We start from the raw sequence: 17,469 nt of genomic DNA, 5'->3' as shown, positions 1-17,469 counted from the left end.
ATATTGTTCTTGATGTATTTTCCCCACATTTTTATATTAAATTTGGTCATGTCTAATTCAGAATTTTTATGTTCACATTCATAATGTGAGTGGACTCTGATTTTTGTTTAACTCTGCTTGCTCTTTGTAACATAGTTACCGTATAAATAACTTAGGGAACATTCCTTCTCTTCTAGATTCTGAAATATATATTTTGGGGTACTCTGTTCCTTGAACATTTGTTAGAACTTTCCAGTACAACCATCTGGGCTTGAGGCTTTATTTGAGGTGTGGTTTTTAACTGCTGGATCAATTTCTTTAATTTCTTTAATGTAATAAATTCACTTTTTTTTTTTTTTTTGAGTCAGTTATGGTAAGTTCTGTTTTTTTAGTAAATTTTCCTTTTCATCTAAATTTTCAAGTTTACTAACAAAATACTGTTCATGTAATTCTTCTTTATTCTTTTACTGTCTGCTTTATCAGTAGTTATCACTCCCATTTTCATTCGTAGTATTTGTTATTTTTGCCTTCTCTTCTTTTTTTCTTCCTCAATTTTACCAGACGCCTTTTTGTTTAATTTGCCTTTTCATAGAACCATTGTTTGGCTCTGTTAATCCCCTGAATTTTATCTTGCAATTTTATGTCTTTCATCTGCTCTTATCTTTACTACTCCTTTTTGATCTTTCTTTCAGCTGTTTACTGTTTTTCATAATTTCATAAGTTGGCTGCTTAGGTTATTAATTTTCAGACTTCTTTCTTTTCAAATAAAAGGCCTTAAAACTTTAAGTTTACCCATGAAATACCACTTTACCCATCTGGTCTCTGCTTGTATTGAAAAACAAAACATTCTTCCTTTCTCCCCTCATATGAATAAAAGGAATTGAGTTTGTTGACTGTATTTGAGTCTTTAATTCCTCAATAGTAGTAGTAATTATTATTAATGTTTTGCTTTACCTGGTCCTTTAAATTATCAAAGAATAATAACATCTTTAAATAAAGTGTCTCTCTTTGAGTACATTTTTTATCTAGGAGTGCTTATTTTATATATTTCACATTATGTTGTTTAGTTCATAAAATTTAACAAAGGGTAGTATTCTTCTTTGAGCATTTAGTTACTGGAATCTTCCTCTTAGTCTTGCTAATATTTTTGGTCTTGTGTTCTACTCTGATATTTTTAAAATATGCATTTGTTTTTTTTTTGTTGTTGACTTTTTGAAAAAAAAAAAAAAAAAAACCTCTTTAACACATTTTAAAAATTTTGAAAATTTAAAAATTTTTGAAAAAAATTTAAAAATTTTTGAAAAAAAAAAAAAACAGGCTATCCCTTAATTTTAATCCCACTGTGGCTATTATTATCTTTCAACCAGTGGGAGAATTCAGCTCATTCACATATGTTGTAATAATTGAAATAGCTGACTTTATTCTTTCTATTTTATTTTTCTTTTCTGTATATATTACATTACTCTCTCTTATCTTTTAATTTTTCTTGGCTTAGTTTGGTTTAATTTGTTAATTTGAGCATTCTATTAAGCTGTTTCCATTAGTGATTACCTTTTCATTTCTTACAACCAACATTAAACTTACACTCTGTGCATATACACATAAAATCCTTTTCTTATGGATGCTTTTTCAAGTGTCTGACTTGATGTTTTGCTAAGTTAATATTTTGGTTCCAGACTATCATTTGGTTTTCCTTCTAAGATGGCATACTTGTTATGTTTCAACAAAACTTAATATTGCAAATTCCTGGCACATTATTATAATCTATTTAGATAAAATATGTGTACACCTATATATACATGCGTGTGTGTGTAAATATATATATATATATATATATGTATGTATGCATGCGTGCACACACACACATGCATATGTATTTACACACTATCCCCTTCATGGATCACAGCCTTGTCATGGTAAAGGGGCTTGCATAAATTAATGAAGCTATGAGCCATGCCCTGCAGGGCCACCCAAGAAGGACAGGTCATGAATCTGCAGGTGTACAAGCTGGGTTTCGAAGAGGAAGAGGAACCAGAGATCAAATTACCAGCATTCATTGGCTCATGGTGAAAGCAAGGGAGTTCCAGAAAAACATCTACTTCTGTTTCTTTGACTACACTAAAGTCTTTGACTATGTGAATCACAACAAACTGTGGAAAATTCTTCAAGAGATGGGAGTACCATACCACCTTACCTGTTTCCTGAGAAACTTGTATGCAGGTCAAGAAGCAACAGACATGGAGTAACTGACTAGTTCAAAATCAGGAAAGTAGTACAACAAGGCTGTGCATTGTCACCCTGCTTATTTTAACTTACATGCAGAGTACATCATGTGAAATACTGGGCTGGATGAATCAGTCTGGAGTCCAGATTACCAGGAAAAATATTAACAACCTCAGATAGGTAGATGATACCATTTTAATGGCAGAAAGTAAAGATAAAGTGAATAGCCTTTTAATGAGGGTGAAAGAAGAGTGTGAAAAAGCTTACTTGAAACTCAACATTAAAAAAAACCTAAGATCGTAGCATCCAGTTCCATCACTTCATGGCAAACAGATGAGGAAAAAGTGGAAGCAGTGGTAGATTTTATTTTCTTAGATTGATGCTGAAGCTGAAGCTCCAGTACTTTGGCCACCTGATGCGAAGAGCAGACTCTTTGGAAAAGACCCTGCCACTGGAAAAGATTGAAGACAAAAGGAAAAAGGGGTGGCAGAGGATGAGATGATTAGATAGCATCACTGACTCAATGGACATGAATTCAAGCAAACTCTGGGAGATAGTGGAGGACAGAGGAGCCTGGCATGCTTCAATACATGGGATCACAAAGAGTTGGACACTTAGCAACTGAATAACAACAACAACAATATTTATGATATATATACATATATATATATATATACACACACACACACACACACACATACACATATGTATATACACATAGAGAGAGAATATGAATTAACATCAGGTTTCACCACCACTGCTTCCTCTAGTCTTTGGTTTCCACTCTGTTGATATAGTTCCTCAGAACCCATTGCTTTTCTGGTTATGTTCTTTCTCAAATGCTATCCTCGGAGAACATATATGGGAAGTTTACTTTAGAATCCTTGCACTCTGAAAATGTTTTACTTTCCCCTAACAGCTGAGTAATATTTTGCCTAAATATAGGATTCTTGGATCATTTTTGTTAATGATCTGTACATTTTTCTTCCATCTTCTACATTCCAGAGTTGTAGATGAGAATTCCTTAGCTAGGCTTAGTTTGCCTTTGTTTCTTGCCTTAATTTCTAACTTACTCTTTCTGTCTGGAAGTTTGTATAATTTTCTGTTTACACTTGAAATTCAAATATTTCCTGGATTCGCTTCCTGAACTTAATGAGACTTTTCATCTGCAGGCTTAAATCTTGCTTCAGCCAGTTTAAAAAGAAAAACAAAAACCTAGTACTGTATTTGTTTAATTAGAGTATCTCCTTCAACTTTTCTTTTTTGTTTTTTTTTCCTTTTCTCCTTAAAAAAAAAATCCCTTCTGGAATTCCTTTTATTTTTGTGTTAAGCTGCCAGATCTGTCCTTCAAAAGGCCCCTTATTGATTCCCTCATTATTTCTTCTTTTGTGTCTTTGTTACAAGTAGTAAGATATTTTGCTCACTTTGTCTTATAGATCATTAATTCAGTTTTTAACAGTGCCAGTGTTTTATTTAGTTCTTCTAAGGAAATTTTTTAATAAATTTTAAAATTTGTAGCTTTAGTTCAGAGTCTTTCTTGCTCCCTTCTGATTTCTCATTGCTTTCCTTATTGGTATTCTCTTCCAATTTTTTTTTTTTTCATCATTTCTGTGTCACTGAGACCTTTCTCTTGGAGGCCTTCTGTATGGATCTTCTCTTGGGTGAACTAGTCCCCTAAGTTAGGTATTGTTTTCATTTTGCCTTCTCCTTAATTTATGTTCTTTCAACTGTCATGTAGGCTGTAGGCTTTTAGTGTCTCTTAGATGTTAAAAAAACCTGAAAGCAGTGAAGGATACAGCAGTTTCTGCCATGGTATTCTGGCTGGCAAGGAACAAATAGTGAGGGGCCCTTTTCCCTGGGCAGATGCAGCTCTCCTTTCCTGCCAGTCTTGGAAGCAGTTCACCCTGCTAGTGGAGCCCCTGCCATCTGCAGGTTCCTGTCTTTAATTCTAATCCTGCAAATCACTCCTCTCACCCATGCCTACACACACACACACAGACACACAAAGACAGACACACAGACACACACACACAGACACACACACACACTGATAGGTCAGCTTACACACACACACACGCTGATAGGTCAGCTTACACACACACACACAGAGACAGACACACACACAGAGACAGACACACACAGACACATGCACACAGACAGACACACACAGACACATAGAACAGACACACACACACAGACACACACACACACAGACACACACAGATACACACACACACACAGATACACACACACAGACACACACAGACACATAGACAGAACAGACACACACACACAGACACACACAGATACACACACACACAGACACACACACACAGACACACGCACACACACGCACACACAGACAGACACACACACACACAAAGACAGACAGACACACACACACAGACACATACAGACACACACACACACACACACACACACACGCTGATAGGTCAGCTTGCCTGAAGGTGAATAGCTGTCCTGAGAGTGCAGGTTGTTCACTGAAATGCTTGAGGGAATGACAAAATGTGGTCTTCGTAGAAGCCTCAGAGGGAGGCAGACCTTTTGTTCTACTTCTGGAAACTTGCCTTTACTTACTAAGGAGATGAAGTCCTGTATTTGCTATCTCTCTCCTGGAGATTTCCAGAGACGCTGTGGCCTCGGTCGTGCTCTCTTGTTGTTGTTCAGTCTCTCAGTTGTGTCTGACACTTTGCAACCCCATGGACTGCAGCACACCAGGCTTCCCTGTCTCACTGTCTCCTGGAGTTGGCTCAAACTTGTGTCCATTGAGTCTGATGCTATCTAACCATCTCATCCTCTGTCACGCCTCTAAATTTTGCCAATTCTGCCACGTTCACATGTCCATTTTATCCAAGAGCTGATTTAGAGACCCAAATGAGATAGACCCTCATAGTGTTTGGATAAACCTAATGGAGGATGGAGTTACCAGAGGCACCTGGAGCTATAACAGTTCCTGCCTGTTGGGCTCAGTCATCTTTACTCCAAGCACACTCTCTGGCCACTTATTCTAACTGGCTGTGAGATAGACATCCCTCTCCTTGCTCTTATTGGGGATCGCACAGTCTATGTGGGATAAGTTAGTTATGCTATAAACTGTTGTTTAACTCTTGCTGTGTTATGAATCACACCAGTGCTCAGTAGTTCAACACAATAATCATTTATCTGCCTCATGGACACAACATTTAGACTCTGTTCTGTAGGGTGGTTCTTCTGTTCTCAGCTGTACTCACTCCCTCAGGTCTTGGCTGCCTGGGGATGTGTGATCCAGACTGGACTTGGTGGTCATTCCTCTACCCACATACCTCTTGGCCTCCTCCTGGGACCAGTGAGCTAACCCTGCATGATCTTCTCACAGCAATACTGGAAGTGCAATAGAGCAAGCAGAAACATATAATGCTGCTTTTAGCTTAGACTTGAAACTGGAATGCAGTTGTTTCTGCCTCATTCTTTTGGCCAAATCCAGTTGTGTGACAATATCCAAAATCTTGAAGTAGGAAAGGAGGCTCTGGCCACTGTGGGGGTTGAGAGGAGGCGGAGGTGCAGCACTACAGATTAAGTGGCAAAGGGTGTGGATATTTAGAGATTGAAAGACTGGGGGCCATGAACTCAACCTATCTCAGCTGTTAAGAAATACAGTGAAATATTTCCAAGTTGTAATGCTACTTCAAAGGAGATAGCCATGAAGTTAGCTTGGAGGTAGTGAGGAAACCTGTGCAGAAGAGCTGGACCATGAGAAAGACATGGAATTTTCCAGGTAGACAAGGATGAGTGCATGGAGCAACACTGAGTTAATGATAGATGGGACAGAGTAGAGGCTGGTCCCAGAAGTCTGCAAATGAGTGGAGCATTTGGGGAGTGAAGAGTTGTCCTATGTGGGTGGATCATAAGACACAATCCTTGCACACTATATTGTTTCATCACATTGCTCTTTCCAGTGAGTTATCATAGCTTCTAAGACGTCAAAATTTCAGGCATTGTGCCAGGAAGAGTTATCCTATCGCATATTCTTCAGAACATGCTTCATAGGTAGCGTCTTTCTTTAAACCTCAAAAAATTATTTTGCTTAAGTCAGGTGAAGGGTTTCACACAGACGTATTGTTTCCAATGGGACTAGTGTTCTTTCAATATATCCATGCCACTTAGCTTAGCTCAGCGTGTCCTGTCGTCTGTGATGGTGGTGGCGGAGTTGCTAAGTCATGTCCAACTCTTATGACCCCGTGGACTGTAGCCTGCTGGTGTCCTCTGACCATGGGATTCTCCAGGCAAGAATACTGGAGTGGGTTGCCATTTCCTTCTCCAAGGGATCTTTCTGATCCTAGAATCTTCCATCTATGCCACATGTGAAAAAAATAATGATAAGTAATGTTTATTTGCTTTCAGAAGGCATTTTGAGGTCTCACAGAAGGTGAGCTCTTCTGTGAAGTCCTCCCTGACACTTTCTCCCTCTTTCTCCTGCCAGTTCCTCCTGCTAAAACTTTCCATTTCTCTCTCTACTTCCTTCAGAACTTTTTGTTAGGATGTGACTTTAGGTGTGATTATTTGAGCACTGTCTCCTCAATTATATCGTTAGCGTATAGGTGAGCAGCAGGTCGACTGTTTTGCATATAACTGGATCCCCAGCACCTAGCATAGTGCCAGGGTCATAATGACTGAATACTAAATATTTATTAAGCGAGTGAGTGAATGAGTGAGTCAGTTTAATGACCGAATCAGATAGGCCAAAACTGCTGGCTCTATGAAATAGATAGGTTTTGCTTTATTTATAAAACTGCAAGAACTCTCCAGGTTTATCACTTAGCTGTGGTAATGTGGACAGACTACATTTATTCTCCAGGGCTTCCATTTGATCAGTATTCACTGTGGCTTGAGCTCTGGCTGGATGTGAATACTGGTGATCTGGAGATGATTAAGGTAGGTTCTCCTCTGAAGGTATTGCTGGTTTAGTGGGAGAAATAGAGATGGGAAGGGGCAAGGACAATGACGGTGCTGAGTATTAAGATATGGGTATGAGAACGTTGAACCTGGAGAAGAGGCTTTGGACTCAGCTGGACCTCCATTGCTGCTGCTGCAAAGTCGCTTCAGTCGTGTCCGACTCTGTGCGACCCCATGGACTGCAGCCTACCAGGCTCCTCTGTCCATGGGATTTTCCAGGCAAGAGTACTGGAGTGGGTTGCCATTGCTTCTCCATTGCCCTCCTCCATTGGGGCTTCATAAAAAGGGGAGTCTGAACTGAGTCAGGAAGGCTAATCAGCAGTCAGACATAACAGGGAAGAACATTTTGGGCAGAATAGAGGAGAGGTTCAAGGCACTGAGAAGTGAGCAATCAAGACCCACTATGGAAAGCTTCAAGCAATTCATTAGTGTAGAATGAAGAAAGCAAGGATAGGAACGACAGGAGAGGAAGCTGGGGTCAACATGGTCATATCACAAAGTGTCATTCAAGCCTAGCTGAGGACTGGACTTTTTCCTGAAGGGAGTGAGGAGCAATTGAAGGGTTTTAATCAGGAGTTGGTACCATCAGATTTTACTTTAGAACATTTTCTCTGGACACAATGGAGAATAGATTGGAAGGCTTGGGGCTGTTGGGAAGAAGATCAACAAAGAAGCGGTTAATTACTCAGTGTGATAAGGTCTCTAATAGATTTGATGCTTGCTCTGTGATGTCAGAGCAGGAACATCTAAACTAGAACTGAGGTCTCGGTCTAGACTAAAGGAAGTTATCAGGCTGAAGAATTTTGCAAGCACATAGAAGAGAAGTGTACAAGCACAGAAGTATGCAAGAATGTGACTTTTTTAGGGCACTCCAAAGGATTTTTTATTGCTGGAATATAGAACACTAAGAGGGAATTATCTGCCCTCTGATGCCCTCTTGCAACACCTACCGTCTTACTTGGGTTTCTCTTACCTTGGACGTGGGGTATCTCTTCATGGCTGCTCCAGCAAAGCGCAGCCGCTGCTCCTTACCTTGGACGAGGGGTATCTCCTTACCACCGCCCTTCTTGACCTTGAACGTGAAGTAGCTCCTCTAGGCCCTCCTGTGCCTGTGCAGCCACCGTTCCTTGGACGTGGGGTTGCTCCATCTCATGCGAAGAGTTGACTCACTGGAAAAGATTCTGATGCTGGGAGGGATTGGGGGCAGGAGGAAAAGGGGACGACAGAGGATGAGATGGCTGAATGGCATCACTGACTTGATGGACATGAGTTTGAGTGAACTCCGGGAGTTGGTGATGGACAGGGAGGCCTGGAGTGCTGCAATTCATGGGGTCGCAAAGAGTCAGACACAACTGAGCAACTGAACTGAACTGAAGAGGGAATTGATGAGACATGAAGCCAGAAAGGAAAAGGCCATCTAGCACTCAGTCTTCCTCCTGTTGAATATTGCTTTAGACTGCAGTGATCACATCTATACCAGGCACCTTTTTGTTTTTTTTTATTTTTTTATCACAGAGAAGTTTGAACATGTACAGAATAGAGACATATAATGAACACCCATTTAACCACCCTCAGCCCCACAGCTACCAACCCATGGCCAATTCTGCTCCATCTGCAATGTCATTCACTTCCCCTTCACTTGCTATTTTATAGTAGATCCCAGATACTATATCATTTTATACATCAGTGTTTCAATATGTATCAGTTAGCTAAGAAGCCTTTTTCAAAACATAGCCAAAAGTATCAATTTCATACCTAAAACTTAATAATAATGCTCAGTATCATCAAATAGCTAGTCATTGATTTAATTTCTGTTTATCTCAGGGCTTCCCTAGTAGTTCAGCTGGTAAACAATCCGCCTGCAATGCAGGAGACCCTGGTTCAATTCCTGGGTTGGGAAGATCCCCTGGAGAAGGGATAGGCTACCCACTCCAGTATTCTTGGGCTTCCCTGGTGGCTCAGACAGTAAAGAATCTGCTTGCAATGTGGAATACCTTGGGTTCCATCCCTGGGTTGGGAAGATCCCTTGGAGGAGAGCATGGCAGTATTCTTGCCTAGAGAATCCCAGGTAACTAGTCATTGTTGTAATTTCTGGTTATCTCATAAATTTCATATAAATATGAATAGAAATATACATGCAAATATTTATATATACTGTTTAGTCAGATCTAAATAAAGGGCGGCAACCCTTTTGAAAGTGAAAGAAGATGTTCTCCATCATTAACAGATGTCACTGAGGACTTATGATTTAATCAGGGGTGAATAATTACTTCAGTTTATTCTGTTTTTTCACTATTGCAGTTATCTGAACAAGTGTTTGGCAAAATATAAAGGAAGCCTGGCTCATATTATTGGTTCTACCTCGCTCCTATTTCCCTAGGTCTCTCTGCTCCCTGGTGTGCAAATGGACATACTCTGCAGAGAAAGGCTGGGACGACAGTTTCTGGAAGATGGTTGGTTTGGAAGACTTGATTACAGATAATTACAGCAAAATTGGTAAAAAAATAATATATATTTTTCTGATTATGTGTACATATACATGAAGATATTGGTGTTTGCTTTTTGTTTTTGTCTAAATTAAAATATAGGAACACATCCCTATTTTTCAAAGAGAAGCTAGTAAGCTATGATGGGTAGTCCATGACTAATAGGCCTTTGTATTGGGGCTTATAGTAACTGAGCTATGATAATCTGCCTTGAAATGTAGACTCTTAGACATGCCACTAGACTGGGGAAGATATTTGCATGGAGCAGCTGGAAATAACATAATCAAAGGTATTTATGGATCATCCCAGTCAGAACTTGGAAAATGTGTTGTGATTTAGGTTCAAGGAACCAGGTAAGGCCATGAACAGGAAAAGAAAAATAATTGAAGAGATCAAAATTGGAAGGATCAGGAACAAAGCATAAACTGGAATGTGAGCCAGTTGTTCCTGACTAAAGCCTTAGGACCCCTGACTTCCAGTTTTATGTGGCACTAACTAGGTAGTAAAGGAGTGGATGACAAGTAGGTAGTATTTACCTGTAAAATAATTCAGATACTAGGTATATATAACGGTAGCTGATATGTTAAAGTTTCAAGATAAAGTTCATATTCATGTCACAGAAAGATGCTTATTTCATATAGTTACTACCTACCTTTCTATTAAGCTATCATCAGGTAAGATATTACACCTGATGAAAGAAAATACTTCTGTATTGTTTAGTGTGTGGACTAGGAGGTTGGAACAAGACAATTTTAAAGTACTGTGAATTAAACAGGATGGCAGAGTATTTCCCTGTTATGTATTAGAACTGAAGTAAGTGATTAGCAGGCAGCTCTGCCTTTCTTATAAGATGACCTCCAAGTTTGGGTCCAAATTGCTCCTTCAATTCTTATCAGTTCCCAGCTAGGGATTGAGAAGAAAGAAAAGGACCAGAAGAATCCATCCACATTCCTTTGGAGGAAGCATAACAGAAAAATGGACCAGTTCATTTCTGATCACAGCCTGTATACCAGCGCTTCTTAACGAAGCCCCACTAGGCTGCAGGGGTGGCTGGGAAATGTGGTAATTGGCCAAGCGACTTTGTGGCCATCCATGTGACAGACCAGAAACTGAGAGCTGTGCTGTGAAATACGGGTGAAATGTGAGTGAAAAGAGTAGTGTCTGCTACAGTTTCAACCGCCGTTGATAACTGAGTCACATAGAGATTATTTCAGTCCAACTTTTCTCTGGTCGAGTCCTCATGATTACTGTCTTACATTTCGAGAATATAAGGACAGAAATATGAAAGATCCAAGTAGCATCTGTACTTCTGTGCTGTAGACAGCATAGCTCAGCTGAGCATGGTCTGCTGAACTACTCATAGCTAAATCTAGGGAAAAGAACAGAGCCAGGGTAGTATGCAAAAGAACCCTTCTGGACTTTCTGTAGCTCAACTGAAACCACTGTAAGATTGGAGCTTGTGGAGAAGGGTAGGAGCTTGGGACCAGAGGAAGAGAAGAAGAAAGCAAACCAGCGATCATTAGTCGTTAGTAGCATTCTAAGTCCTTTTGTTGGTGGTTTGGTAGGTGATTAATTCATTTATCTCATTTGGCTCTCACAAACCTATTTGTCTAGCTATTTCCAATTTTCACATGGAAAGACTGAGATTCAGTTCTTTTGTCTGCTCTTGTAGGGTCATTATTAGGACTGCAGTCTCTAACTCTATACTTTCCTACCAAAGCAGACGTCCTCCTTGGGCTATTGGAGACTTGAGGGGGCTGATGTGGCTGTATAACTTACCTCCAGCAGGGTTAGGCAGAATTCCAATATTTAGCATCTAAATCCAGTTTGAGCTTCATTGAAACAAACATCCATAGTCCATACTTAGATTAGAGTCTGAGTGTGATAGACCCTCAACTGATGAGGGAATATAACTTCACAGGGTATAAAAGCTGTTAATACTTTAAAGCATATAGTACCTTAAAATTCTAGATATTCACACCACTTGGAGCCAGGCAGCCAGAGAGAAAAATGATACTAAGCCACAAGCTTCTGGAGGGCAGGGACTGTATCTGCCTTACCCTTGAGTATCTTGGCATAGAAGATGTTGATAAATACCTACTGACAGAATGTGTACAATATAGGCATAGTTGTTTGAATTGACATGGACTGGGAGGTTCAGTTCAGTTTAGTTGCTCAGTCACGTCTGACTCTTTGCGACCCCTTGGATTGCAGTACATCAGGCTTCCCTGTCCATCACCAACTCCTGAAGATTGCTCAAACTCATGTCCATCGAGTCAGTGATGCCATCCAACCATTGCATCCTCTCTTATCGCCTTATTCTCCTGTCTTCACTCTTTTCCAACATCAGAGTCTTTTCCAATGAGTCAGTTCTTCACATTGGGTGGCCAAAGTATTGGAGCTTCAGCTTCAGCATCGGTCTCTCCAACGAATATTCAGGACTGATTTCCTTTAGGATTGACTGGTTTGATCTCCGTTCAGTCCTAGGGACTCTCAAGAGCCTTCTCCAACACCACAGTTCAAAAGCATTCTTCGGCACTCAGCTTTCTTTCTGGTCCAACTCTCACATCCACACATGACTACTGGAAAAACCATAGCTTTGACTAGATGGACCTTTGTTGGCAAAGTAACGTCTCTGCTTTTTAATATGCTGTCTAGGTTGGTCATAACTTTTCTTCCAAAGAGCAAGCGTCTTTTAATTTCATGGCTGCAGTCACCATCTGCAGTGATTTTGGAGCCCAAGAAAATAAAGTTTCTCACTGCTTCCATTGTTTCCCTATCTAGTTGCCATGAAGTGATGGGATCAGATGCCATGATCTTAGTTTTTTAAATGTGGAGTTTTAAGCCAACTTTTTCACTCTCTCACTCATCAAGAGGCTCTTTAGTTCCTCTTTTCATTCTGCCGTAAGGGTGGTGTCATCTTCATATCTGAGGTTATTGATATTTCTTCCTTCAGTCTTGATTCCAGCTTGTACTTCATCCAGTCTGGCATTTCTCATGATGTACTCTGCATAGAAGTTAAATAATCAGGGAGACAATATACAGCCTCGATATACTCCTTTCCCAAGCTCCAACCATGTCCTTGTCTGGTTCTAACTGTTGGTTCTTGACCCGCATACACATTTCTCAAGAGGCAGGTAAGGTGGTCTGGTATTCCATCTCTTTCAGAATTTTCCACAGTTTGTTGTGATCCCCATAGTCAAAGGCTTTGGCATGGTCAATAAAGCAGAAATAGGTGTTTTTCTGGATCTCTGTTGCTTTGTTGATGATCCAACGTATGTTGGTAATTTGATATCTGGTTCCTCTGCCTTTTCTAAGTCCAACTTAAGCGTCTAGAAGTTCTTGATTCATGTATTGTTGAAGCCTTGCTTGGAGAATTTTGAGCATTACTTTGCTAGCGTGTGAGATGAGTACCTCCTTATCAACTCTAATCTCCAATTGCAATCACATTGAAGGCTAGACCTTTAACATATGAATCTTGGGTACACAATGTAGCCTACAGCCCCAGGGTACTAGTTCATTGGTCATTGGCACTAAAGCAGAGCCCCTAAGTCCTAATTCTCCAGTCTGATGTTCTGGAGGTACCCCATAAGTTCCCTGCCTCAAAGAAGAATCATCAAGACTGGGTCTCAGGGGCAGGACTATTGTCATCTAATTGAGGACTGCAGGAAAGTTGGATCTAAAACATGGAACTGGGAGCAAGGGTAGTTTTAGTTTTAGCATTAATTGTGTGAACTTAGACAAATCTCATAATGCATTTTTTAATCTCTATAGTCTTGTCTATGAAAGATGTAGTTAATGGTAGAATTAAAAGTAATAGTGTATTGTTTCTGAGACGTGGTACTATTGCATTACAACCATTATCTTTCAAAATTTTCATAACAGAGTTATTTTTAGTTATCCTGTTCTACAGCTGAAGCAGCCAAGGTTCAGAAAAGGGAAGGATGTCTAACCTATGGTTGCAGAGTTTGCAAATGGTAGAGGCAGAATTCAAACCTATGTTTGGAGGATTCCAAATCCTGCCTTAACCATGACACTGTATTGACTTCCAAATAATATTGATTGGAGTCTATAGTAGGCAATAAATAAATGCTAAACCTCCTTCCCCTTCTGTATTTCAAGCACATTTCTATGTGTTTTTATGTACCTTGTTGCATGTAATTTTCACAACCAGTGACAAAAGTATACTGTTACCTTGTTTTTAGATTAGAATCAGAGAGAGAAGGAGCTTTCTGTAACCACATGCAGAATCAATAAGTGATGTCCAGAATTAAAACTTTCCCTGTGGGGTAGCCTAGAAGAGCTAATAGTTTACTGGAACACAAATTTCAACTTCAGTTGCTTCATTGTTTCAGTGATTTTTAAAATTTATTTGCCCACCCTTTCCCTCAGATTTAGTTGTTTGTTCCTGAGTATTCCCATGGTGTGTTGAATGCAGCTTTATTATAGTATACATTGATTACCTGTTAGATGTCTTGATTTTACTGTAGACTGTAAGCTTCTTGACCTGTGAATTTTCACTTGTTTACCTTCGTATTATGGTCCCAGCACAAGACATGGCACATTTTAGCAGCTAAATTTCTCTTTGATTAGTAAGTGGATAAGGATAAATGAATGACTGGGGTGGCTGGTACTGTGATATCCACAATTTTCACTTCTAAAAGCTCTAGCGCTCTTTACTAATTTTAGGTGGCTTGGGTCCAACCTCAACTCTGATTTTCTGATTATTTTCATCTTTTTGTGCTCCCCTCCCCCACCCAGCACAAGATCCATGTTTAATAAGTATATTAGCTCTGCTAATAGAGCAATACCTACAGGAAATATTCATTAAAGTCTATAATGTTAACCTCACAGAAAGTTTCCAGAGTAACTTTATTAGATTTTGCCTGTTAAGTTAATGGATTTTTAATGGATGTCCTAAGGAGACATATCATTAACCAGAATATTACCATACGTGAATTAAAACTTACCCATTCATCAAAATTAATTGTGTGATGTTTCCTTTGATTTTCATTTCTGGTGACTTGAGCTTGTAGTTTCAGTCTGAACCAGAAGTGGAGGATGTTAAAGAGATAAATATGCACTCCCAGTTGTGACTTTCAGAGACTCCTCTGGAAGTTACCTCCAGACAGTCTGTTGCAATTCTTGGAACTAGGAGAAATGTATCTTGGAAGCTTCCCTATGAAGTGTTAAACATTTCCGGTGGACTCATTGCCCATCAGACGTGGGCAATACAGTGCAAAACCTTTTAACAGATTTGAACAGCACATCATGGATTTGACCATTAATATAATTACCATAATTTGTTCCGTGTGGAGCTTTTAGCCAAGTCTTTACCAGCCTTCCTGGGCTCATGCAGTAAATAAATGCTTTCCCCGAAAACTGAACACCTCAGCAGCTGATAGTCTTATGGAGGGATATTTTTGAAATAAATTATTTATGAAGTGTAAGTTAAGGATCAAATGCAATATTTATATGGTGCATTTCAAGGACAAGGGAAGAAATTTACAATGTTTTAAGTAACTACTTGCAAATTTCCAAAGATAAAATGTTACTACTTAATGCTTTCCTTCAGGGAGATGTTTGGGTGGTTTTGTTTGGGAACATTATACAAAAGAAGGGAAAAAAACAGTTTTGTGAATCAGAAGCATATAGTAGACATTTTTTTTGGACAGTTGTTAAAACTATACTAGTTGATTTCATGTTCATAATTGATAGAGAAACCTCAAGCCCAGTATTTTGTAAGGAATTATATACCCGTAGTCCAATAAAATTATCTGTGTCAATAGATTTTGACCTTCCCTTCTGTGTGAACCCTTGTCTTGTTACCTATCTGATCCTAAACATCTATCAAAAGCAAATAGGAAGGAAGAAATCAACAGGGAAGAAGGATCCTTAGGAAGAGAAGCAGCATCGTACCTGTTCTAATTGATTTTCCAGGCTCTCTTTAAACATGTCCCAGTTGCTTTTTATCCTCCTGGGAAAAGTGTTTCATTGTGTTATTGGGGCAGGCCATTTTATGAATGTGTACAGCATGGCTGAATTATAGAGTGGTAATTTGCATTACAGAAAGAGCCTTGTAATGCCTAAAAGGGTACAGTATGTTAGCTTATAGATCACTTGTTTTCTGGGGTCAGGGAAGCCAGACGACACAGAAACTTAAAGTCTAAGTAGAAGGAGTTATTAACTGTTACATGAGAGGCAGAAATGATGATGAAGTAGATGTAAAGGGGACCATTCCTTAAGAGGAGGGAGGCTGCATTTTTTATCTTGTTTGCTCTCCCTTTATGAGACCATGTTTTAGGCATGGGACACTGTGGGCCCTTTATCTGGCACTTAGTACATACTGATGAAATATGTACTTGAATGAGTGAATATGTGTTTGAACAAAGGATTTGATAAATAAGTCCCTCTTTGGCTTCAATTGCTCCTACTAGTTGGGAACAATTAACCTAACAGTTAATGGACTCTGTACCTCCTTTTGAATTGAATGATAGTATTAGATGATAGACAATGATTTTGTTTCATAAATCCAGTGTTCATAGTCCTTTTTTCACTAACCCATTTGCCACTTAAGCAGGGACTCCTGTGGAAGACACACCCCCACCTGAGTGAGAGCTCATTCCTACAACAAGTCTGTCAGAGACTTTCCTAAAAGGAAATATTAGACTCCTTCAGAAAGAAAAAAAAAAAAAAAAAAAAAAAACCCAAAGCAACATGCACAACTTATTTTCAAGAGAATGCCACTTTTTTTTAAGTGTATTTATTTATTCATTTTTGGCTGTGGTGGGTCTTCGTTGCTGCGTGGGCTTTTTCTCTAGTTATGACAAGTGGGGGCTCCTCTGGAGTTGCAGTGCACGGGTTCTCATTGTGGTGGCTTCTCGTGTTGCAGAGACTGAGCTAGAGTACGGGGGTTTCAGTAGTTGTGGCAAGCGGGCTCTAGAGCACAGGCTCAGTAGTTGTGGTGCACGGGCTTAGTTGCTCTGCAACATGTGGGATCTTCCTGGACCAGGGGTTGAACCGATATCTCTTGCATTGCAAGACAAATTCTTTACCACTGAGCCACCAGGGAATCCCTGAGAATACCAGTTTTTTCATAGAGTAAAATAAATCCTGCAGTTAACTGAAGCTGCAGTTTAGGTATTTTTGTCCTTTAGGCTTAAAAGTATAGCTTAAGGATCTTGACTAATGACGTGTACATGTTGGGGACATAGATCTGCTAGTATTCACCACTGTTCTGCCCCAGAGTCTAACCAGTTGAGAATATTTTGCAGAGACACCTGAAGCAAAGTGTTGTTTTGATTTTGGTTAGACTAAATTAAAGAACATGGAGGGAATCTTACCCTCTTTTCTGGACCTGCCTGGGCCCTGAAAACTGCATGGCAGTGACTTGATCCATTTATTGGCAGGCCAGGGAGCTGGGACAAAGAGACAAGACATCTGGCTGGGCTTGTTTCAGCACTTGATGTGCTGTTTGATCTGCTAAATTCAAACTCAGACTCCAAGAGCCCACTGGCCTAGAGGTGGTTCAAGAAGAGACACTCATGCCACGCCTGCACTGACCCCTTTCAAGGCTGTGGCTCTACTTCCTCGTTAAAATGGCCCCATGGTGCTGGTTTTTTCCTCCAAGTCTCATGAATCAGTTAGGCAGTTCCTTTTCCTAGGATTAAATAAGAGTATAGAAGTAGGAAACATGAGTGTTTCTGCTAATTCTACCACATCCTTGGGGAAAGAAGAGGAAATCCCATTGTGGAAACATACCCAAGGAGTTTTCACCAGCAGTATTCATCAGGAACAATGTTGGAAGCCTGAGTCCAGCAACGGCATC

At 39.8% G+C, this 17,469-nt stretch overlaps 1 protein-coding gene across 11 annotated transcripts in view; it reads left to right on the top strand.

Annotated features, from left to right (window-relative positions):
* The window catches only part of FGGY (FGGY carbohydrate kinase domain containing), a 514,571-nt gene that overhangs the window by 184,981 nt on the left and 312,121 nt on the right, over positions 1-17,469 (top strand). For all 11 annotated transcript variants that reach the window (XM_055585688.1, XM_055585682.1, XM_055585690.1 and 8 more), the window contains one exon: positions 9,536-9,651. In XM_055585688.1, the coding sequence (XP_055441663.1) occupies positions 9,536-9,651 (116 nt within the window). The remainder of the gene's footprint in view (positions 1-9,535; positions 9,652-17,469) is intronic.

Source organism: Bubalus kerabau, chromosome 6, assembly GCF_029407905.1.
Source record: "Bubalus kerabau isolate K-KA32 ecotype Philippines breed swamp buffalo chromosome 6, PCC_UOA_SB_1v2, whole genome shotgun sequence".
NCBI lineage: Eukaryota > Metazoa > Chordata > Mammalia > Artiodactyla > Bovidae > Bubalus > Bubalus kerabau.
This window is presented reverse-complemented; position numbering and strand designations above follow the sequence as displayed.